General features: G+C 44.3%; 1 protein-coding gene across 2 annotated transcripts; it reads left to right on the forward strand.

The window, feature by feature from the left end:
* Positions 1 to 6,660: 6,660 nt before the first annotated feature.
* Positions 6,661 to 16,220, forward strand: LOC307040814 (nuclear factor 7, ovary-like). Of its 2 annotated transcripts, none has more exons than XM_079683944.1 (2): positions 6,661 to 6,831; positions 13,515 to 16,220. In XM_079683944.1, the coding sequence occupies exon 2, from the start codon at positions 13,524 to 13,526 to the stop codon at positions 15,192 to 15,194; it is 1,671 nt and encodes a 556-aa protein (XP_079540070.1). In that variant the 5' UTR covers positions 6,661 to 6,831; positions 13,515 to 13,523; the 3' UTR covers positions 15,195 to 16,220. The 2 variants fall into 2 exon arrangements, with proteins under 2 accessions (XP_079540070.1, XP_079540071.1); XM_079683945.1 differs by lacking the exon at positions 6,661 to 6,831 and adding an exon at positions 12,421 to 12,470.
* The last annotated feature ends 2,164 nt before the right edge of the window (positions 16,221 to 18,384 follow it).

Here is an 18,384-nt window from a genome sequence, read left to right on the forward strand (position 1 = left end):
TACTCATTGGCCCACCCTGAGAAAGCTTCGGTGTCATTTTAAAATGATTTAATCTTTTTTATTATTTTATTATTATTATAAAAAAATGTATTCACCCATTGAGAATATCCAAGCATTCAAAGTGAAATTAAAGTGAACAAATATCGAGTTTAATTAATGTTGTATGTGTTTTATCCTCTGAACCGAACTCATTTACGGTAAAAAACAAAAACAACAACTGATTGTTGGTTCCGGCGCGCCATAATAACATGAGAGAGGCAGAGAGCTGCCTGCAAAATAAATGATGGCTCAAAGTTCACTAATGAACTTTTTTTTTTTTTTTAAAAAGCCAGACTCCAAGAAGAGCCCCCACTGCCCTCATCTAGCAGCGATCTATACGATCATTTTCTGATAACGATGAAATAGCCCCGCCTCCCTCTACCCACGTCTCCCTCTCCCCACCTCTCCTGCTGCTGGGCTGTCAGAAGAAAATAAATGTTAACGGAAACTCTGCCGCACGGTTCCCTCGTCCCTTGGAAGAGGCGGAGAGGTGGGTGTTTTTCATCTGCTGGTGGACTACCTGAGAGATATACACAGGGTTGGGTTGTACGGAATACATGTAACGGGGTTACGTAATCAGAATACAAAAATCAAGTGTATTCAGCTGGCGTTACATTTGAAAAACGAGTAATCTGATTGCAGTTACTTTCGTAAACCTGAAGTGAATACATTTTGGAATACTTATTGGAATTATTGGTGGGAAAGTTTACTCACAAAATGTAATATTCGGCAGAACTGTGTGCACACTGCACAGCGCTGCAGCGTGTCTGTGAGGCCCCGCCCCCGCACGCAGATGATAGAGAGAGAGATCTCTTTTAAAATATATTGAAAGTTAGAAACGGAGATGGTTAGATAAAATGTGCAAGATAATGTTTATGTTGTGATGCCGAAGAAAGGGAGTCGGAGGCGGTGTATTAAGAATGGAGTTCCAATCTTTATTATCCATTCATCTCCATTAGGTTAGTACATGAACTGCTCTATCACAAGCTAGCATGAATGACAGCTAAAGCTACAGATGTTCCCACACTGGTTCTCAACGGGGGCGGTACCACCCCCCAGGGGGCGTTCAGAGAACATCGGGGGGCGCTGGAAGCAATATTTTTGAAAGGGGGGCGTTGAGGTGTTCTTGGGGGGCGTTCACGCATAATGTCTTTTTGTCATGAAAAACGCTGGCCACAGCGTCTTTTCCTGTACAAAAAGCAGCTGTCAGCATCTTTTGTTGCTATAGGAAACCACAACTCTGCTTGCGATTGGTCAGCTGTCAGCAGTGTTATTACGGGTACGTTCGTAAATGCACGAACGGTCAGTCCGCTCGGACAACCCGTCTGTTCCGCCAGAGCACCCAGCTGTGAGCGCTCAGAGCGCAGCGCTCTGGACTGTGGAACGGGGACGCTCGGAGCGCTCTGAGCGCATTTACGAACGTACCCTACAAAAAGCAGCCGGGAGCGGACCGGAAGTCGTTGTAATTTTGGGATCGCGACTGTTAATAATCTGTGTCACTTTGTTAAATTTTGATATGTTTTGATATGACAAATTCCACTAACAGATTCGAACTAAGTGGTCAGTTTATGAAAATAATACCCGTTTCTATGTCTGCTACGACATGGAAGAGCTGGCTAGCCAGGCTGCTCCACACAGAGCTCTGTTTGTTCAAAATTACAACGACTTCCGGTCCGCTCCCGGCACGATGTCTTGTCATGTCACCAGCTAGCCCTCTAGCGTTTGCCGCCATATCGTGACACTACCCCCCCCCCCCCCCCCTAAATATTAGCATCATAAAACAACAAAAATCATATTACATCAGCAAAATGGCCGCGAAAAAAGATAAAATGCAGACAGTAATCTATTGAATATCTTAGCTATGGCTTCATACCGTCTCCTACCAATGCACAGCTCCCAATGTGTTTACTTTGCGAACATGTATTTTCCAATGAGGGAATGAAACCCTCACGTTCAAAGGAGCACCTTACCAAGATCCACCCGGATAAGGCAGATAAGGAGCGTCCGTTCTTCCAGGCCCTCAAAGAGAAACATGGTAGGAGCACCATTAGCAGTCTCTTCGCTAGGAAGACCACCCAGACTGACAGCGGGCTAATAGCGTCATATAACATCTCCTTGCTGATAGCCAAATGTGGGCAGCCGTTCACAATCGGAGAGAAGTTGGTACTCCCTGCCATCAAAGAGGTCATATCTACTGTGATGGAGCGTGATCCCACACAGGTGCTGAAATCCATCCCACTCAGTAAGGACACCGTAGCACGCAGGATTGATGAAATGGGTGCTGATACAGAGGAGCAGCTGTGTGCCATCCTGCGGGAAACTCCATTCAGCCTTCAGCTGGATGAGACAACCACTTCTGACAACAATGTTCTGTTGATGGCCTATGTCCGCTATAGCACCTCCAACAGTCAGGAGATGGCTGAGGAATTTTTATTTTCCAAATATCTGGTCACAGACACCAAGGGCCAGACCATTTTTAATGCACTGGATGCTTATCTACAGGAGAAGTCAATCCCGATCAACAACATCCTCGCATGTGCTACTGACGGTGCCCCTTCCATGGTTGGCAGGTACCGTGGCTTCACCACTCTGCTGAAGGAGCAGGTCCCGCATGTCCTCACAGTCCACTGTGTCTTGCACCGCCACAACCTTGTGGCCAAATCTAAAGGTCCACGTCTCCACGAGTCTCTCAATATTGCAGTAAAGGCAATAAACAAAATAAAAGCCCACGCCCTGAATAACAGATTGTTCCGACAGCTGTGTCAGGAAAATGATGAGACCTTTGAGCGTCTTCTTCTCCACACTGATGTCCGCTGGCTCTCAAAAGGAAACTGCCTTGCTCGTTTTTGTGAGCTGTTTGACAGCATCGTGGAGTTCCTGGAGGAGGTGGATGCAGCTCTCGGGGAACAGGTGTCATCCAGCCGCTGCGACATCATGTACCTCGCAGACTTCTTTGGAAAAATGAATGAAGTCACGCTGAAGCTCCAAGGAAAAGGAGTTACTCTGATCCAGAGCAAGGCGGTCATCCACAGTCTCACCTCCAGGCTGGATCTATACCGGCAGAGCATAGGCAGGAGGCAGTTTGCTCATTTCCAGCTGTTGACCAAGGTGATCCAGCCTAGGCTACTAAATAATGATAATAATAAATAATACATGTAATAAATGTAGGCTACTCTATGCAACACTATATTTGTGTTCCTGGTTAGTATAAATACCTTATGTTCTGAATGTATTATGAGAATAAAGAAACATCAATTCGTAAACTAATTAGCAATAAAATAACCAGTTTAAAATCGGATGGTAACATTCTGCACCGATAACAATTTCCTGGTTATACTCATTGCAGGTGTTTGAGGCTCTTACCGATGAGCGCCTCCTCATTTACACAGACCACCTGAGGATGGTGAATGCCGACTTGAAGATCCGCTTCAGAGATCTTTTGGACCTCGATGTTCCCACCTGGGTGGTGCAGCCCTTTCAGGCGGACGTGGCGGAATGCGAGCCAGCAATACAGGAGCATCTCATCGACATCCAGAGTGACGATGAGGCCCAGGCTATTTTCCGCACCTCTGGCTGGGGCAACATGTGGGTCAAATACTCTCAGCGTTACCCGGCTCTCTGGGAGAAAGCGAGTCTGCTTCTTCTGGCTTTCCCAACCACATACCTCGTGGAGCAGGGATTCAGCCAGGTCTTCCACATGCAGTCCAAGTACCGCAATCGCTTGAACTTGACGGCCTCAGGTGCACTGCGACTGAAACTAAGTTCTCTGCAACCCGCAGTGAAGAAACTGGCGGAGAACCACCAAGCGCAGGGCTCACACTAACCTTCCCCCCCCCGCAATTTGGCGAAATGCAACACCTTTCCGACCTGTTAGTTCTGTAGGCCTAATGTACAGTTTTGTAGCCTACTGTTTGTTCTGCACTGGACATGTTTGAAATTGCTGCTGTTCCGTAGCAGTCTGTTTGTATTCTCTGCTCTTGTCTGAGTTTGTTTAACACTCATAAATATCATTTTAATTCACATTCACATGGCTTTTCTGCTCTCTGGTAAACTAATGATAATGATATTCCAACTGCCCAGTTAAATCAAATCTATTATTTGGCATTCAGTGACATGCTTTTTAAATGAAATAACACAGAATATTAGTCAACATTAATATTCAGGGAAGAAAATAAGTCTACTTTTTTTGATGGGGGGCGGTAAGAGACCTGGATAATGGACAGGGGGGCGCTGGCCCAAAAAAGGTTGAGAACCCCTGCACTAAAGGGTCCGTGTGGCCACACAATAAACAAGGTGAATTATGATCCCACATGGTGTCACCACACAAGCACCCCCAGAATTCACACATAAACAAAATCAGCATGGCGGGGAGGAACGACACGCCGACCTCCACGACTCCTGAGCAGTCGACAAACGCTGTAAACTCCCGGCCTTCCAGCATGAAACGGAAGTGCCACACGGCCAAATAAAGACCCAGGAGCTCACGGTCAAAAGCGCTGTACCTGCGTTCTCTGGGCGTCAGCTGGCGGCTGAAAAAGGCGAGCGGCTGCCAAGCGCCCTCCACCCACTACTCGTGCACCGCGCCGACCGCGTAGTCCGACGCGTCCGTGGTGATGGAGATGGGAGCCGTAGATGATGGGTGTGCCAGCAAAGCCGCCTGAGCCAACGCAGTCTTGACCCCGGCAAAAGCGACGTCCGCCTCTGATGTCCAGTCGATCGCCTGGACGGGGGTCTTGCCTTTCAAAGCTTCATACAGCGGCCGCATGATGTGCGCGGCCTGGCCGATGAAACGGTGGTAGAAGGTCACCATCCCCAGAAACTCAAGGAGCGACCGGGCTGTGAGCGGGCGAGGAAAAGCCGCAACAGCCTCCACCTTCGCTGGCAGAGGTGTCGCACCGCCCTTGGTGACGCGGTGCCCCAGGAATTCAATGTCAGACACCCTGAACTGGCACTTTGCAGGATTGATGATTAATCCGTGTTCCGTTCGGTTTGGGGACGACGTGGGAAGCCCAAGGACTGTCGGAGCGGCGGACAATGCCCAGGCGCTCCATGGTTGCGAAACTCCGCCCTCGCCACAGCCAGCTTAGAAGGGTTCAACCGCCGGGCCCTGGCGTAGACAGGAGGCCCCTCGGTAGTGACGTGGTGCTCCACGCCATGCTTAGTGGAAAGCGCGGAGAAGGTGGGCAGCGACAGGTCTGGAAACTCGGCCAACAGTCTGAGAAACGTGTCTGCCCCCGACAGCGAGCCCGACAGCCCGTTGTACGCTGCGCTGCCAAGTGTGCACACGAGGGAAGAAAACGTTAAGGCATCAACCAAACGCCTATTCCTAACGTCCACTAAGAGTCCATGAGCACACAAAAAATCCGCTCCGAGGAGGGGAATAAATGTCCGCTGTCACAAAGTCCCAGTTGAACAGCTGTCCTCCAATACACAAACACATAGGCCTCACGCCGTACGTGCGAATGAAGCCGCCATTAGCCGTCGTCAACCGCGGTCCAGGTCCCCCACGAGCGACGTCTTCCCTCGAAGCAGGAACTACACTCCGTTGAGCTCCCGTGTCACACAGAAACAAGCTTCCTGAGACTCTGTTGCTGACGAAGAGAAGCCTGCTCGTGCCGCCAACGCTCAGGGCCACTACCGAGCGCTGGCTCCTCCGTTTCCCGGAGGCTTGTAGCTGCAGGGAGCGACACACTTCTTCGCGCTGGCCCCGAACCGCGCGTGGTAAAAACAATCCTGTGTCTCCACGCCGGCTTGTTACTTTCGCGTCCAGCCTCCCCCAAGCCTTCTTAACTGTTGAGGGGGCGCTGAGTGTCACAGCTAGCGCCTCTGCACTGCGCTGCTGGGTAGCCAAGAAAAAACGGCTACCCGTTTTGGCTACCGCCGTCTGAACCCTGGAAGGCAATTGGCGCAGGAACGTCTCCATGAACAAAACCCGAGGAAGGAAGCCACGACACTCATACAAACACAGTCAAAACAAATAGCTGATAAGTACACCTTGGTATAACAAAAAAATGTGTAGCAGTATATTTTTGGTGTACATTAATACCAGAGGTGGGAAGTAGCTAAGTAGATTTACTCTGTACTTAAGTAACCTTTAGAGGTACTTGTACTTTATTTGAGTATTTCCATTTTATGCTACTCTGTACTTTTACTCCACTACATGTATTTAATACCTTTACATACTGTACAGATCTGGATCAATGATGTGAAATATGAGGAATAGGAACATGACACAAGTATAAATAAAGAAATTATAAATGAATGAATGAATAAAAAGAGGAATACAATTATAAAATAATAAATAATCGTGCAAATAAATACAGTAATAAATAAATACAAGGACAATGAATGAATAAATGCATAATTAAATATGGGAATATTAAAATGAAATAAAAGTTGAACAAATATTTTTGGAGTTTATTCAGTAATGAGTACTTTTACTACAAAGTACATTTTCCTAATTGTATTGAACAACTTTAACTTCAGTTCCATTCTTGATGCAGTACTTTGACTTGAAACTGAGTACAGTGTGGCATTACCACTTTCACTCAAGTAAACAATCTGAATACTTTTTCCAGCCCTGCCCACAGAGGACTTTGAATGTTTTACTGATGTTTTACAGATTTTTTATTTCCCCCCAGAGAAACACAGTGAGAGGAATGCTGCTATGTGGCACTTCCTGTATCAAAGTATTTCTGATCAGAGCTGCAGTCGAGACAAGCCTCTCTATTTCTCCATAAAGAAACATTAAACCAAACCTGAACACCACAGCAGGATCTCTGCCAAACCCCGGTGAGTACAAGACAAGACCACCAACTGAATATCTGCTCAACATTTAGTTTCAACTAGAATCCAGAGAACAGTGACTCCAGATGAACTCATGCTAAAGCTAACAGGCCTCCTCACATGCTTTCTGTCAGAGTTCCTGCAGTTTGTCTTTGTACGGCAGCACAGCTGAGGATATTTACTGTGTTTCAACAACCAGTATTTGCTCTCAACTTCAGACAGGAAGTTCCTCTCTTTAACTGAGGTTTGCTGTGGGGGTTTCCTGGTATTAGCTTCCCATATTTTCTTCTGCGTATGTGTTTGATTCTCTGCTGTCTCCCTCTCTCTGATTTTCCTTTACTTCCTCTCTGTTCCAGACACGTGACACAGACACTTGGACTCAAATGCACAACTCAAAAATAAGTTCGCTGTTCAAAAAGGTCTTGACTTGAATAAAGATAAGGTACAAACTAAAAATCACTCATGAGAGTCAAAACGTAGAAAAAGCAAACTTCAAAAATGGGAACTAAATAAACTTGACTATGAAAACTTGCTTCAAAAGTCTCTTGGTATGAAAAGCTGGCTCTCTTGATGGAACAACATGAACTGGCACAGGACAAAGGTAGACGAGGACTATATACAGTATACAAGCGGTATTGGGACACAGGTGCCAACAATAAAGGGAGGGGCTGACAGTTATGCCCCTTTCACACCAACGCGGTTCCAGGGCCGGCTCGGCGCTAGAGCCTGAAAAGCACCGTTTTTTCCTGTTCACACCGCAGCGGAGCCGCCTCTCAGCTCCGGGATCCGGTTCGTTTCAAGCTCCAAAAAGTTGTTGGTCTAGAAGCAAGAACCGCATCCGTCACGCTTACGTCGGAGGGGTGCGAGATTAACCCGAGCCAACAGTTTATGGAGAGTACGGCAAATAACAGTTGTAACAAGCAGTAGCGCTGAGCAAAGTGACGAGAACGCAAACACACTTTATAAAGTCAGGCAACACTAAGCAGGCTTCGTGTGATTCTGTTTATTTGTACCTTACTTTGACCATCCGTTCGCTGTCATTGATCATTGGAGAGCAGACGGACGTTTTGTTTTGTATTGTAGCAGCTATCGGATGGAACAACTCAGTCTCACGGCATTTCGTGTTATAGTCACGACATGTAATCTATTGATTCGTGTTCACCATCACGATTTTCCACTTTTTTTCGTGTCACACAGAACGATTTTAAAAGCAATGTATTTCTATTGGTAGTGTCCAACTACGGCGCCCCAACCTTGGACACTTTCAAAAAAGCCCTCAAAACGCACCTTTTCACCAAGGCTTTCCCCACTATATAGTTAGTTTGATAGGTTTATTTTTCCGCTACTTGCTTGCCCCCCCCCCTGACCTGTCTGCCTCTTTTCCCCTACTCCCCCCCCCTGCCCGACTTGTGAAGCGACCTTGGGTTTCGTGAAAGGCGCTATATAAATGTTATGTATTATTATTATTATTATTAGTGTGTTTCGTGCCTGCAATGCATCTTTTTTTCCGTTCGGGTCTTGGAAGACCGGAAGCTGTGGGGTTCATAAAAACATGTTCTGACTCAATATCAAGCCACGTTTATTGTTTTTATTTAAAATCGTATAATGCCAGACTTTTTTTGCCGTCTGCAAGTTAAAGAAATGGGGCTCAGAGCCTCAAAATGCTAAAATCTCTATTTTTTCAATCTTTTTTTCCTTCTATTTTGTTATTCTTTTCTAAATAACACATTTTTATTTACTCAACAATAACACACACTTATCCTTGTTTTTATTTATTCGTTTAATTCCATAATCTCTGGCTTTTTAGCCGTTCCTCAGGAAGTGAATTTCAAAATAAAGTCACCGGAAACAGACGTAGGCCTATAAGGGACATTTCGAGCATCTTTGCGATACACACCACTAACCCACTGAACTGATTACCCAAGATCCTCAGCTAGAAGCTCGGTGATTGGATTGTTTAGCCGCAATGCACGTTGGGATATGGTGTTTATGCGATATGAAATCCGAAAAAAAAAAAAAAACCTTATTCAGAGTGTTCTTGCTTTTCTCTTTGGAGGTCATCACATAACGGTATTGTAATACACGGTTCGGCTGCATTACATATTACAGATCTGCCGTAGTTCTGTATTTATAGAGCCCTGATGAGAAGACTTCTAGACAAACGGGGAGAACTGCCATGGAAACTGAAAACGTGACGTGGATCATAAATATATCAACAATTAAACAACATCTTCAGTTTCTCTTCACACGTCTCCTTGCAGTGTCAATACTAATTTGGCTGACTTTTATATTTGATCTAATTGGTAGATAGGTTATATTTACACCATAACGGTGCACAGCTTTTTAAAGATATGACTGAAAGAATAATGTAAATACTGAGTTGAGAGAATAGTCAGGGGATTTGAGTGATGGGAGACACATCTATGGATTCAGAATTTCAATAGCTTACTGTTAAATGACAGATATACCTTTCTGTCTGTGATGTTTTACAAATCAGATATTAGAAGTAAAACATGTGAAATACTTTAGCAATATCCTGTAAAATTACGTGAAAACATGAATAAAACTACGCATCTTCAGATGTTATACATACATAAGTGTCCTACATTAATAATACAAAGTTATTATGGCTGTGTGCACCGCCTAGTGGTTAAAGCTTGTTATTGAATTAGTTGTGTATATGGTAAGTGAATATATTAGAACATCTTGAAATCTTGAAAGGGATGTGCAAAATAGTCATTATATACAGTCTTTAATTAACTATTTGTAAAGAATAACGAGTAATGAATATACTTTATAGAGATCTGCAGATAAATGTTTAGTCTTCTCAAGCACCAACTATCAAATATCTCCTGGTTGTTGGCACTTGAAAATCACCTTCCCTGAATTTTACTCAGGTGTAACTAAAGTCTGATTTAAGGGTTGTTTATATTTCACATCATTAATCAGAATCTGCAAAGTGACTAAAATAAATGTAGTGGAGTAAAAATTCCAGGTTAACCTCTGAATTGTAGTGGAGTAGAATTACAAAGTGACAATGAGCTGTCATGTGGGTATATATATTAATGCTGCCCATTATGGATACAAGTGATTTTCACCCATTTAGTAATTATATGTTTTAAATGTGTACACACCAATTTGTTTCCTATCCCCTAAACCTCCAGGGCTGTACACAGTTTAATACTGTCAACTTCTAATTTTGGGAAAAACGAAAGCGTCTTTTAAAACTACAATTCCCAGTAGAGACGTGCCATATAGAACATGTTGCAAAACACAATAGCCAGCATGTGTAGTTCTGGGGGGGCGTTCGAGTCCAGTTTTGGATAGTCTGCCGTGGTTTCGTTCGATTTCAAAGAGGTTGATGCTTGGCGTAACCTTGGCGCACTGCCACTCCAACATCCAGTCCCAGAGCTTGAAGATTAATCACGGGGACTGTAGTCCCAAACGATAGCTGGGGATTATGGGTAGTGTAGTGTCTTCGGCCATCCTAAACTCCAAAATATTTTTCGGATTTCGTATCACATTAACACCATATCCCAACATGCATTTCGGCTAAAACATCCAATCAGCGAGCTTAAACCATAGCTGAGGATCTTGGGTAATCAGTTCAGTGGCTGTGTATCGCAATGATGCTCGAAATGTCCGTCTGTTTCTGGTTATTTTTATTTTGAAATTTAGTTCCTGACGGACGCCAAAAAAGCCCGAGATTATGGAATCAAACAAATAAATAAAAACAAGGTTAATTGTGTGTTATTGTTGAGTAAATAACAGTGTGTTATTTAGAAAATAATAACAAATAAGAAGGAAAAAAATATTTTAAAAAATACAGATTTCAGTATTCTGAGGCTCTGAGCCATTTATTTTCCTCACAGACGACAAAAAAAGTCTGACATTATACGATTTAAAATAAAAACAATAATCGTGGCTTGATATTGAGTAAGAAGATGTTTTTATGAACCACACAGCTTCCGGTCTTCCAAGACCCGACGGGACGAAAAGACGTGTTGCAGGCACGAAACTTACTACCAATAGAAATACATTGCTTTTAAATCGTTCTGTGTGACACGAAAAAAAGGGGGAAATCGTGTTGGTGAACACGAATCAATAGATTAAATGTTGTGACTATAACACGAAATGCCGTGAGACCAGGGGCGGATCTACCGGGGTGGCATGGGGTAAAAAATAGCCTTGCCACCCCAGCTGCCACCCCAGTTGGCATCTTTGTTTTGAAAGAAAAGTTGTGGCTCATCGGACATTTATGAGAGAAAGAATCTAATGTCCGAGTGCAAGTGAACGCAGCACAAGACGGGAGTCTTGTAACCCCTCCCCCGGCCCTGGCGCGAGCTTGAAAATGTGATTGGCCGCGATTTCATTTGAACGAGAAGCATTCGGACTCAAGTAGACGGAAGGAAGGAGGTATTTGCGGTCTACAATGACAGATAAGAGACTGTCAAGTTTGGCTGTACTCAGCATTGAATCAAAACGCACTAAAGCTTTAGATCTTAATACGTTTGAGAGGCGTTTTGCTGATCAAGATGGTAATCACCGCATTCAGCTGTTATAGGCAACTTGATGCTCTGCTCACGGATGACTCGATGAGCATAAACAACTGTTAAGATGATGAGCTTGTATGTGTGTATATACTTTTTTTCTATGTGGGGGTCTGCCCCCAAAAAACAGTTTCAAGTCCTGAGAAGGTCAAATAAGACGTAAAACTTCACTGCCCAGCCAACAGAAAGTAACCACTTTGATTTAACTAGGCCAGCAGGTACGGGCTTTCCACTGGATCATAACTGCAGCGATGTACATGTTTGAGCTGAATACATGTTGTTTAACCCTAACTGATGCAGTTAGTCACTTCTTTAATGTTTGTTCTTTCTGATGTAAAGTCCACGTTGTAACTGTTTGCAGTAAACTCGTTGGGTGCTGAACTGTTCCTTTGAATCTTTTGAATTTTGATACATGATATAATTACTTGTCTTTGAAATTTGAAGGAGGGTGAGCAAGCATCTTGAGGAACATTCATCATTAACTCCTCCAAAAAATATAGTTTATTCAATAATAAATGAATATGTGAATCATATCAAGAGTGATTGACAGCTGATAGGAATGATATGATTGTTAATAGTATCATATTAATTCAGACACACATCGATGAGACAGTTAATTCATGTACTTATTGCAGCAGTCTGCATAGATTTGGTTCCCCTGCTGGTCTAAGAGTGAAATAAACTCATTCAGTTATTGTTCAGTTAAAATTCATTAAATTAAGTCTGCCACCTTATATATTTTATATTTAAGGCTTTACTGATGTGCCACAATAATTTCACCTATTGTTATTGAGTTAAAATATTAATATTGTGGCTTTCCAAGTTAACATTGATTGATACGACTGCGATTACATCAGCATATACTTCTGCCGGGGGATGCCACCCCTCAAAATCTCCTGCCACCCTCTTGCCACCTCATGAATATTTGTCTAGATCCGCCCCTGCGTGAGACTGGGTTGGATGGAATCAATACACTGCACAGGTGCACAAATGCAAAAACTATGAATTCAACTAGCAATAACAGTAGTTTGAAAACAACATAATAGTCGCTAGCTATGGTTAGCCAACCTAACCAAAGTCTTAAGTTTAATTCAGGTAGTTTCCTGTTTAATGCTACAACACCCCCCGTGTTTACGTCACTGCTTAGTGTCGGGTTTCCAGACATCACGGAATGTTTTTGGCAGTCAGGGATTAAGAGGCGTTGTCTTGAATCCTTAATCCTGCCCTGTTTGTCCAGAACATTTGACTAGACCAGTGGTTCTCAACTGGGTCGCGGACCCGTTTCGAGTGGGTCGCGGATGTGTGAGTGAAGAAAAAAAAAAAGGGGAAAAGTCAAACTTTTATTTTGAAGGCCCGATTTTCTAGCGCTATGCATGCAGTCGGCGTTGGACTGGATGTACCGGAGAGCATAAACGGTTTTGAAAACTTCATCTCCTCTTTGCTCTTCTCTCTGTGTGGAGCAGCAAGTTCAGTTGTCAGAACAAAGTGAAAAACAAAAAATGGCATAAAATATTATTAATATGTCGGGTAGTAATAGATTTATTTCTTTTCTTCTCAGAGTGTACCAGAATGCATAGTTTATGTTAGTATTTCTAAAAATCTCCTGGGGGAGAATCCCCTCAGACCCCCCTGGTGGGGTTGCGTTTTCAGCACGTGTGCCTTTTTATATAGTTCAGCTTTGATTCCATCATCTCATTAAACCTTTTTTAAAAGCATACTTTAGTTCTGTGAAGGGATATATGCACTGTACTTCACTTGTATTAATATTGTATGCTGAAAGCGTATATATTACAGCACGTTTTTTTGTTGAATAGATTTGAGTGCTTCAAAATGTTGGGTCGCGATGTATTGACCAAGTAAAAAGTGGGTCCCGAGGCCTGACCAGTTGAGAACCACTAGACTAGACCATTAGTTATAGCATATTAAAACAATGAATATCAATATTTGTGAACCATTTTATTTTGCACACAGAAAGGCACTTTATGTCCATAGCCTAGATGAATTAAGCTTTGATCTACTTCAACAATAGCCGAGCCCTGGCTGAACATATCGGTCATTTGTTTTGTTTTAACCCGTCATACCTTTTCAGGAAACAGATAATCAAAAGATATGTAATTACATTTTCCTTTTTGTCCTCAGAGTGTCGACATGTCTGCTGCCAGCTGTCTGCTGACTGAACATCAGTTTCTGTGCTCCATCTGTCTGGATGTGTTCACTGATCCAGTCACCACACCATGTGGACACAACTTCTGTAAAGCCTGCATCTCTCAACACTGGGATAATAAAGTCCCCTATCAGTGTCCCAACTGTAAAAAGTTATTCCACACGAGACCTGAAATGCTGGTCAACACTTTCATCTCTGAGATGGCTGCTCAGTTCAGACAGTCAGCTCAACAGAAAGCCAGCAGCAGCAGCTCAGAGCGACACGTTGTCAAACCAGGAGAAGTTCCCTGTGACGTCTGCACTGGAACCAGACTGAAGGCCCTGAAGTCCTGCCTGGTGTGTCTGGAGTCCTACTGTGAGACTCACCTGGAGCCTCACCTGACAAAGAAAGGCTTAAAAAGACATCAGCTGATCGACCCTGTGGAGAACCTGGAAGGCAGGATGTGTTTGAAGCACGATAAACTGCTAGGGCTGTTCTGTAAGACCGACCAGGTGTGTGTCTGCATGCTCTGCACTGTTTTAGACCACAAGACACATGATGTAGTTCCTCTGAAAGAAGGATATGAAGGAAAGAAGGCTGAGCTGGGGAAGACAGAGGCTGAAATCCAGCAGATGATCCAGAAGAGACGACTGAAGATTCAGGAGATGAACCGCTCAGTGGAGCTCAGTAAGGAAGGAGCAGACAGAGAGATAGCAGATGGTGTTCAGGTCTTCACCGCTCTGAAGGAGTCTGTTGAGAGAAGCCAGGCCGAGCTCATGGACACCATCAAAGAGAAGCAGAGAGAGACAGAGGAACAGGCTGAAGGCTTCATCAAAGAGCTGGAACAGGAAGTCTCTGAGCTGAAGAAGAGAAGCTCTGAGGTGGAGCAGCTCTCACGCTCTGAAGACCAGCTCCACCTCCTCCAAAGCTTCACGTCCCTGAACGCTGCTCCACCCACCAAGAACTGGACAGAAGTCAGGGTCCGTCCTTCGTATGAGGGGAATGTGAGGAGAGCTTTGATTAAAGTGCAGGAGACACTCAGTCAGCTGCTCGCTGAGGTGGAGCTGAAGAGGGTCCAGCAGTCTGAGGTGGAGGTGACTCTTGATCCTGATACAGCACATCCCGAACTCATCCTGTCTGATGATGGAAAACAAGTTAAACATAGTGGAGGGAGGAAAGTAAAGAAAGTAAAAAAAATGCCTCTTAAAGGCAATCTGCAGAGATTTAATGTTTGTAAATCTGTGTTAGCAAAGCAGAGTTTCTCTTCACAAAGGTTTTACTACGAGGTTCAGGTTAAAGGTGGGACTGACTGCAATCTAGGAGTGGCCAAAGAGTCGATCAACAGGAAGGGAAACATCCCACTGACCCCTGGGAATGGTTTCTGGATCATAGGTTTGAGGGCTGGAAACAAGTTCTACGCTTGTGCTGACCCTGAACACCGTTTCTCTCTGAAGTCTCAGCCTGAGAAGGTGGGGGTGTTTGTGGATTATGAGGAGGGTCTGGTCTCCTTTTATGATGTTGATGCTGCAGCTCTGATCTACTCCTTCACTGGCTGCTGCTTCAAAGAGAAACTCTACCCATGCTTCAGTATTCCGGAAAATCTCGTTGGCCTGTTCTCCTTATCTAATATAAATATTGACCCTCTGATCATCACTCCTGTCGATCACACAGAGTAAAAATGTTTTGATTTTCCACAGAAGGATTCATTATGATTTAATATAACACACATATATATATATATATTGTTGAGATCTCCATATCAGGTTGAATAATTAAAACGAAAGTTAGTTATTATCAAATATAATCAATTATATTCTTGTATAACCCACAATGAAAATGCTTCATATGTTTTCTATATCTACAGTATAAACAACGTGGTTTGTTAAATTGAGTGTGAGGCCTATAATGGTTTATGGGTGTCACTGATAAGGGAGAAGGCAGTTTCTTCCCTCTCTCCCTCACAGCAGTATACAGGGAGGGGGGCTCCTGACTTAAGGAGAAAAAGACCGAGGCCCCAAAAAGGTGGTTATGTCATAGCCGAGAATAATATTTTGCAAGTCCTGCAGAGTAGGGGTCATGAACTTTTGTTACATAAACATGGGAAGGTGTGTCTTATGCCATAGCCATAGAATATGTCTGGTCATGTCCAGTCCTGTACCTCAGAGGCCACGCCCAGTTTCCACAAATATGGGTATGGAGGAGGTGTCTTTAGGTTTTTCTATCCTGTTGTTGAGCAGAAAGACACTGGCGGAGAGGGAGAAAAAAGAGAGGGGGGGGGGGGGGGGGGGGTTCCCCTGGTACACTCTCTCCCGGTAATGGCTCTGTCCCTCAGAGCTGGGTCTTTGCTCTCGGTAAGGTTCTCTCTAGCTTGGTAACTATTGCTTAAATCTCTGTGTATTGAATGCTGAGGGAATGGTTTAGATGAAAGTTTTGAATGGAATTCTTAAACCAAACATTCTTTAAATGAGTTGGAATTTTTAAACCTACTATTCATAAATGTGTCAGGATTTTAGAACTAATTAGAGAACCTTCGCCACCACGAAGAAATTATTTTTGGATTTTGTCGGAGACTTTAATGTGTGAACTATGAATTAAGGTTTTAGATTAGAACATGATCACAGCATGATATGATTAGTATGATTATAATGTTGTAACGAGAGAAGGTAAAAGCCCTGTATTAGTTTGGACCTATTTTTCTTCAAATAAACTGATCCCACCTTTTGGATTGGGACAACTTAAAAGACATCTGTGCTCTCCTCTCCTGTTCAAATGTACACACTCACTCTTAGGTAGGGCCACACCTCATTACTGATATCAAAATCCTTCGGGATCGATTAAACAGATTTAAGAGAGTTGTCTGAATTGAAACAGCAGTTCATTGAACCTGGTTCTTCGGGGAGTAAAAAAGTAGAGTATCCTGGAGTCCATGTTGAACCCCCTCAGCCTGCAGAACAATTACATCATAATGTCCAGGGACTTTTCACACGGAGAGAAAGCATACACATGTTGAGAGGAAACTGCATTTTTTAAAACCACCCATTCGAACAAATTCCAGATTCCAAATACCAGAAACGTTTTTAAGCTTCTTGTTGCCGCTTTTGAACATGATAGAAACTTTGAGAATACATTTGAACCAATGCACCTTGAATTATTATTATTGTTTGTTTTGTTTCTAACATGTTCAATAAATTGACTAATACCATTTTTAAAAAAGAGCCGCCGCTGTCTAGCTGTTTTGGTGATGAATCCATGTCAGGTCCTCAGTGATGAGTCAGGTCCTCAGTGATGAGTCCATGTCAGGTCCTCAGAGATGAGTCAGGTCCTCAGTGATGAGTCCATGTCAGGTCCTCAGTGATGAGTCCATGTCAGGTCCTCAGTGATGAGTCAGGTCCTCAGTGATGAGTCCATGTCAGGTCCTCAGAGATGAGTCCATGTCAGGTCCTCAGTGATGAGTCCATGTCAGGTCCTCAGTGATGAGTCCATGTCAGGTCCTCAGTGATGAGTCCATGTCAGGTCCTCAGTGATGAGTCCATGTCAGGTCCTCAGAGATGAGTCCATGTCAGGTCCTCAGTGATGAGTCCATGTCAGGTCCTCAGTGATGAGTCCATGTCAGGTCCTCAGTGATGAGTCCATGTCAGGTCCTCAGTGATGAGTCCATGTCAGGTCCTCAGAGATGAGTCCATGTCAGGTCCTCAGTGATGAGTCCATGTCAGGTCCTCAGAGATGAGTCCATGTCAGGTCCTCAGAGATGAGTCCATGTCAGGTCCTCAGAGATGAGTCCATGTCAGGTCCTCAGAGATGAGTCCATGTCAGGTCCTCAGAGATGAGTCCATGTCAGGTCCTCAGTGATGAGTCCATGTCAGGTCCTCAGTGATGAGTCCATGTCAGGTCCTCAGAGATGAGTCCATGTCAGGTCCTCAGAGATGAGTCCATGTCAGGTCCTCAGAGATGAGTCCATGTCAGGTCCTCAGTGATGAATCCATGTCAGGTCTTCAGAGATGAGTCCATGTCAGGTCCTCAGTGAAGGGTCCTTGTCAGGTCCTCAGAGATGAGTCCATGTCAGGTCCTCAGAGATGAGTCCATGTCAGGTCCTCAGTGAAGGGTCCTTGTCAGGTCCTCAGTGATGAGTCCATGTCAGGTCCTCAGAGATGAGTCCATGTCAGGTCCTCAGAGATGAGTCCATGTCAGGTCCTCAGTGAAGGGTCCATGTCAGGTCCTCAGTGAAGGGTCCTTGTCAGGTCCTCAGTGATGAGTCCATGTCAGGTCCTCAGTGAAGGGTCCATGTCAGGTCCTCAGTGATGAGTCCATGTCAGGTCCTCAGAGATGAGTCCATGTCAGGTCCTCAGTGATGAGTCCATGTCAGGTCCTCAGTGATGAGTCCATGTCAGGTCCTCAGAGATGAGTCCATGTCAGGTCCTCAGTGATGAATCCATGTCAGGTCCTCAGTGATGAGTCCATGTCAGGTCCTCAGAGATGAGTCCATGTCAGGTCCTCAGTGATGAGTCCATGTCAGGTCCTCAGAGATGAGTCCATGTCAGGTCCTCAGAGATGAGTCCATGTCAGGTCCTCAGAGATGAGTCCATGTCAGGTCCTCAGAGATGAGTCCATGTCAGGTCCTCAGTGATGAGTCCATGTCAGGTCGTCAGTGATGAGTCCATGTCAGGTCCTCAGTGATGAGTCCATGTCAGGTCCTCAGTGAAGAGTCCATGTCAGGTCCTCAGTGATGAGTCCATGTCAGGTCCTCAGTGATGAGTCCATGTCAGGTCCTCAGTGATGAGTCCATGTCAGGTCCTCAGTGATGAGTCCATGTCAGGTCCTCAGAGATGAGTCCATGTCAGGTCCTCAGAGATGAGTCCATGTCAGGTC

Source organism: Notothenia rossii (assembly GCF_949606895.1).
Source record: "Notothenia rossii genome assembly, chromosome: 5".
NCBI lineage: Eukaryota > Metazoa > Chordata > Actinopteri > Perciformes > Nototheniidae > Notothenia > Notothenia rossii.

What these genes read in the sequence shown, in the direction of transcription:
- LOC307040814 (XM_079683944.1), top strand. Translation starts at nt 13,524, where the DNA reads ATGTCTGCTGCCAGCTGTCTGCTGACTGAACATCAGTTTCTGTGCTCC.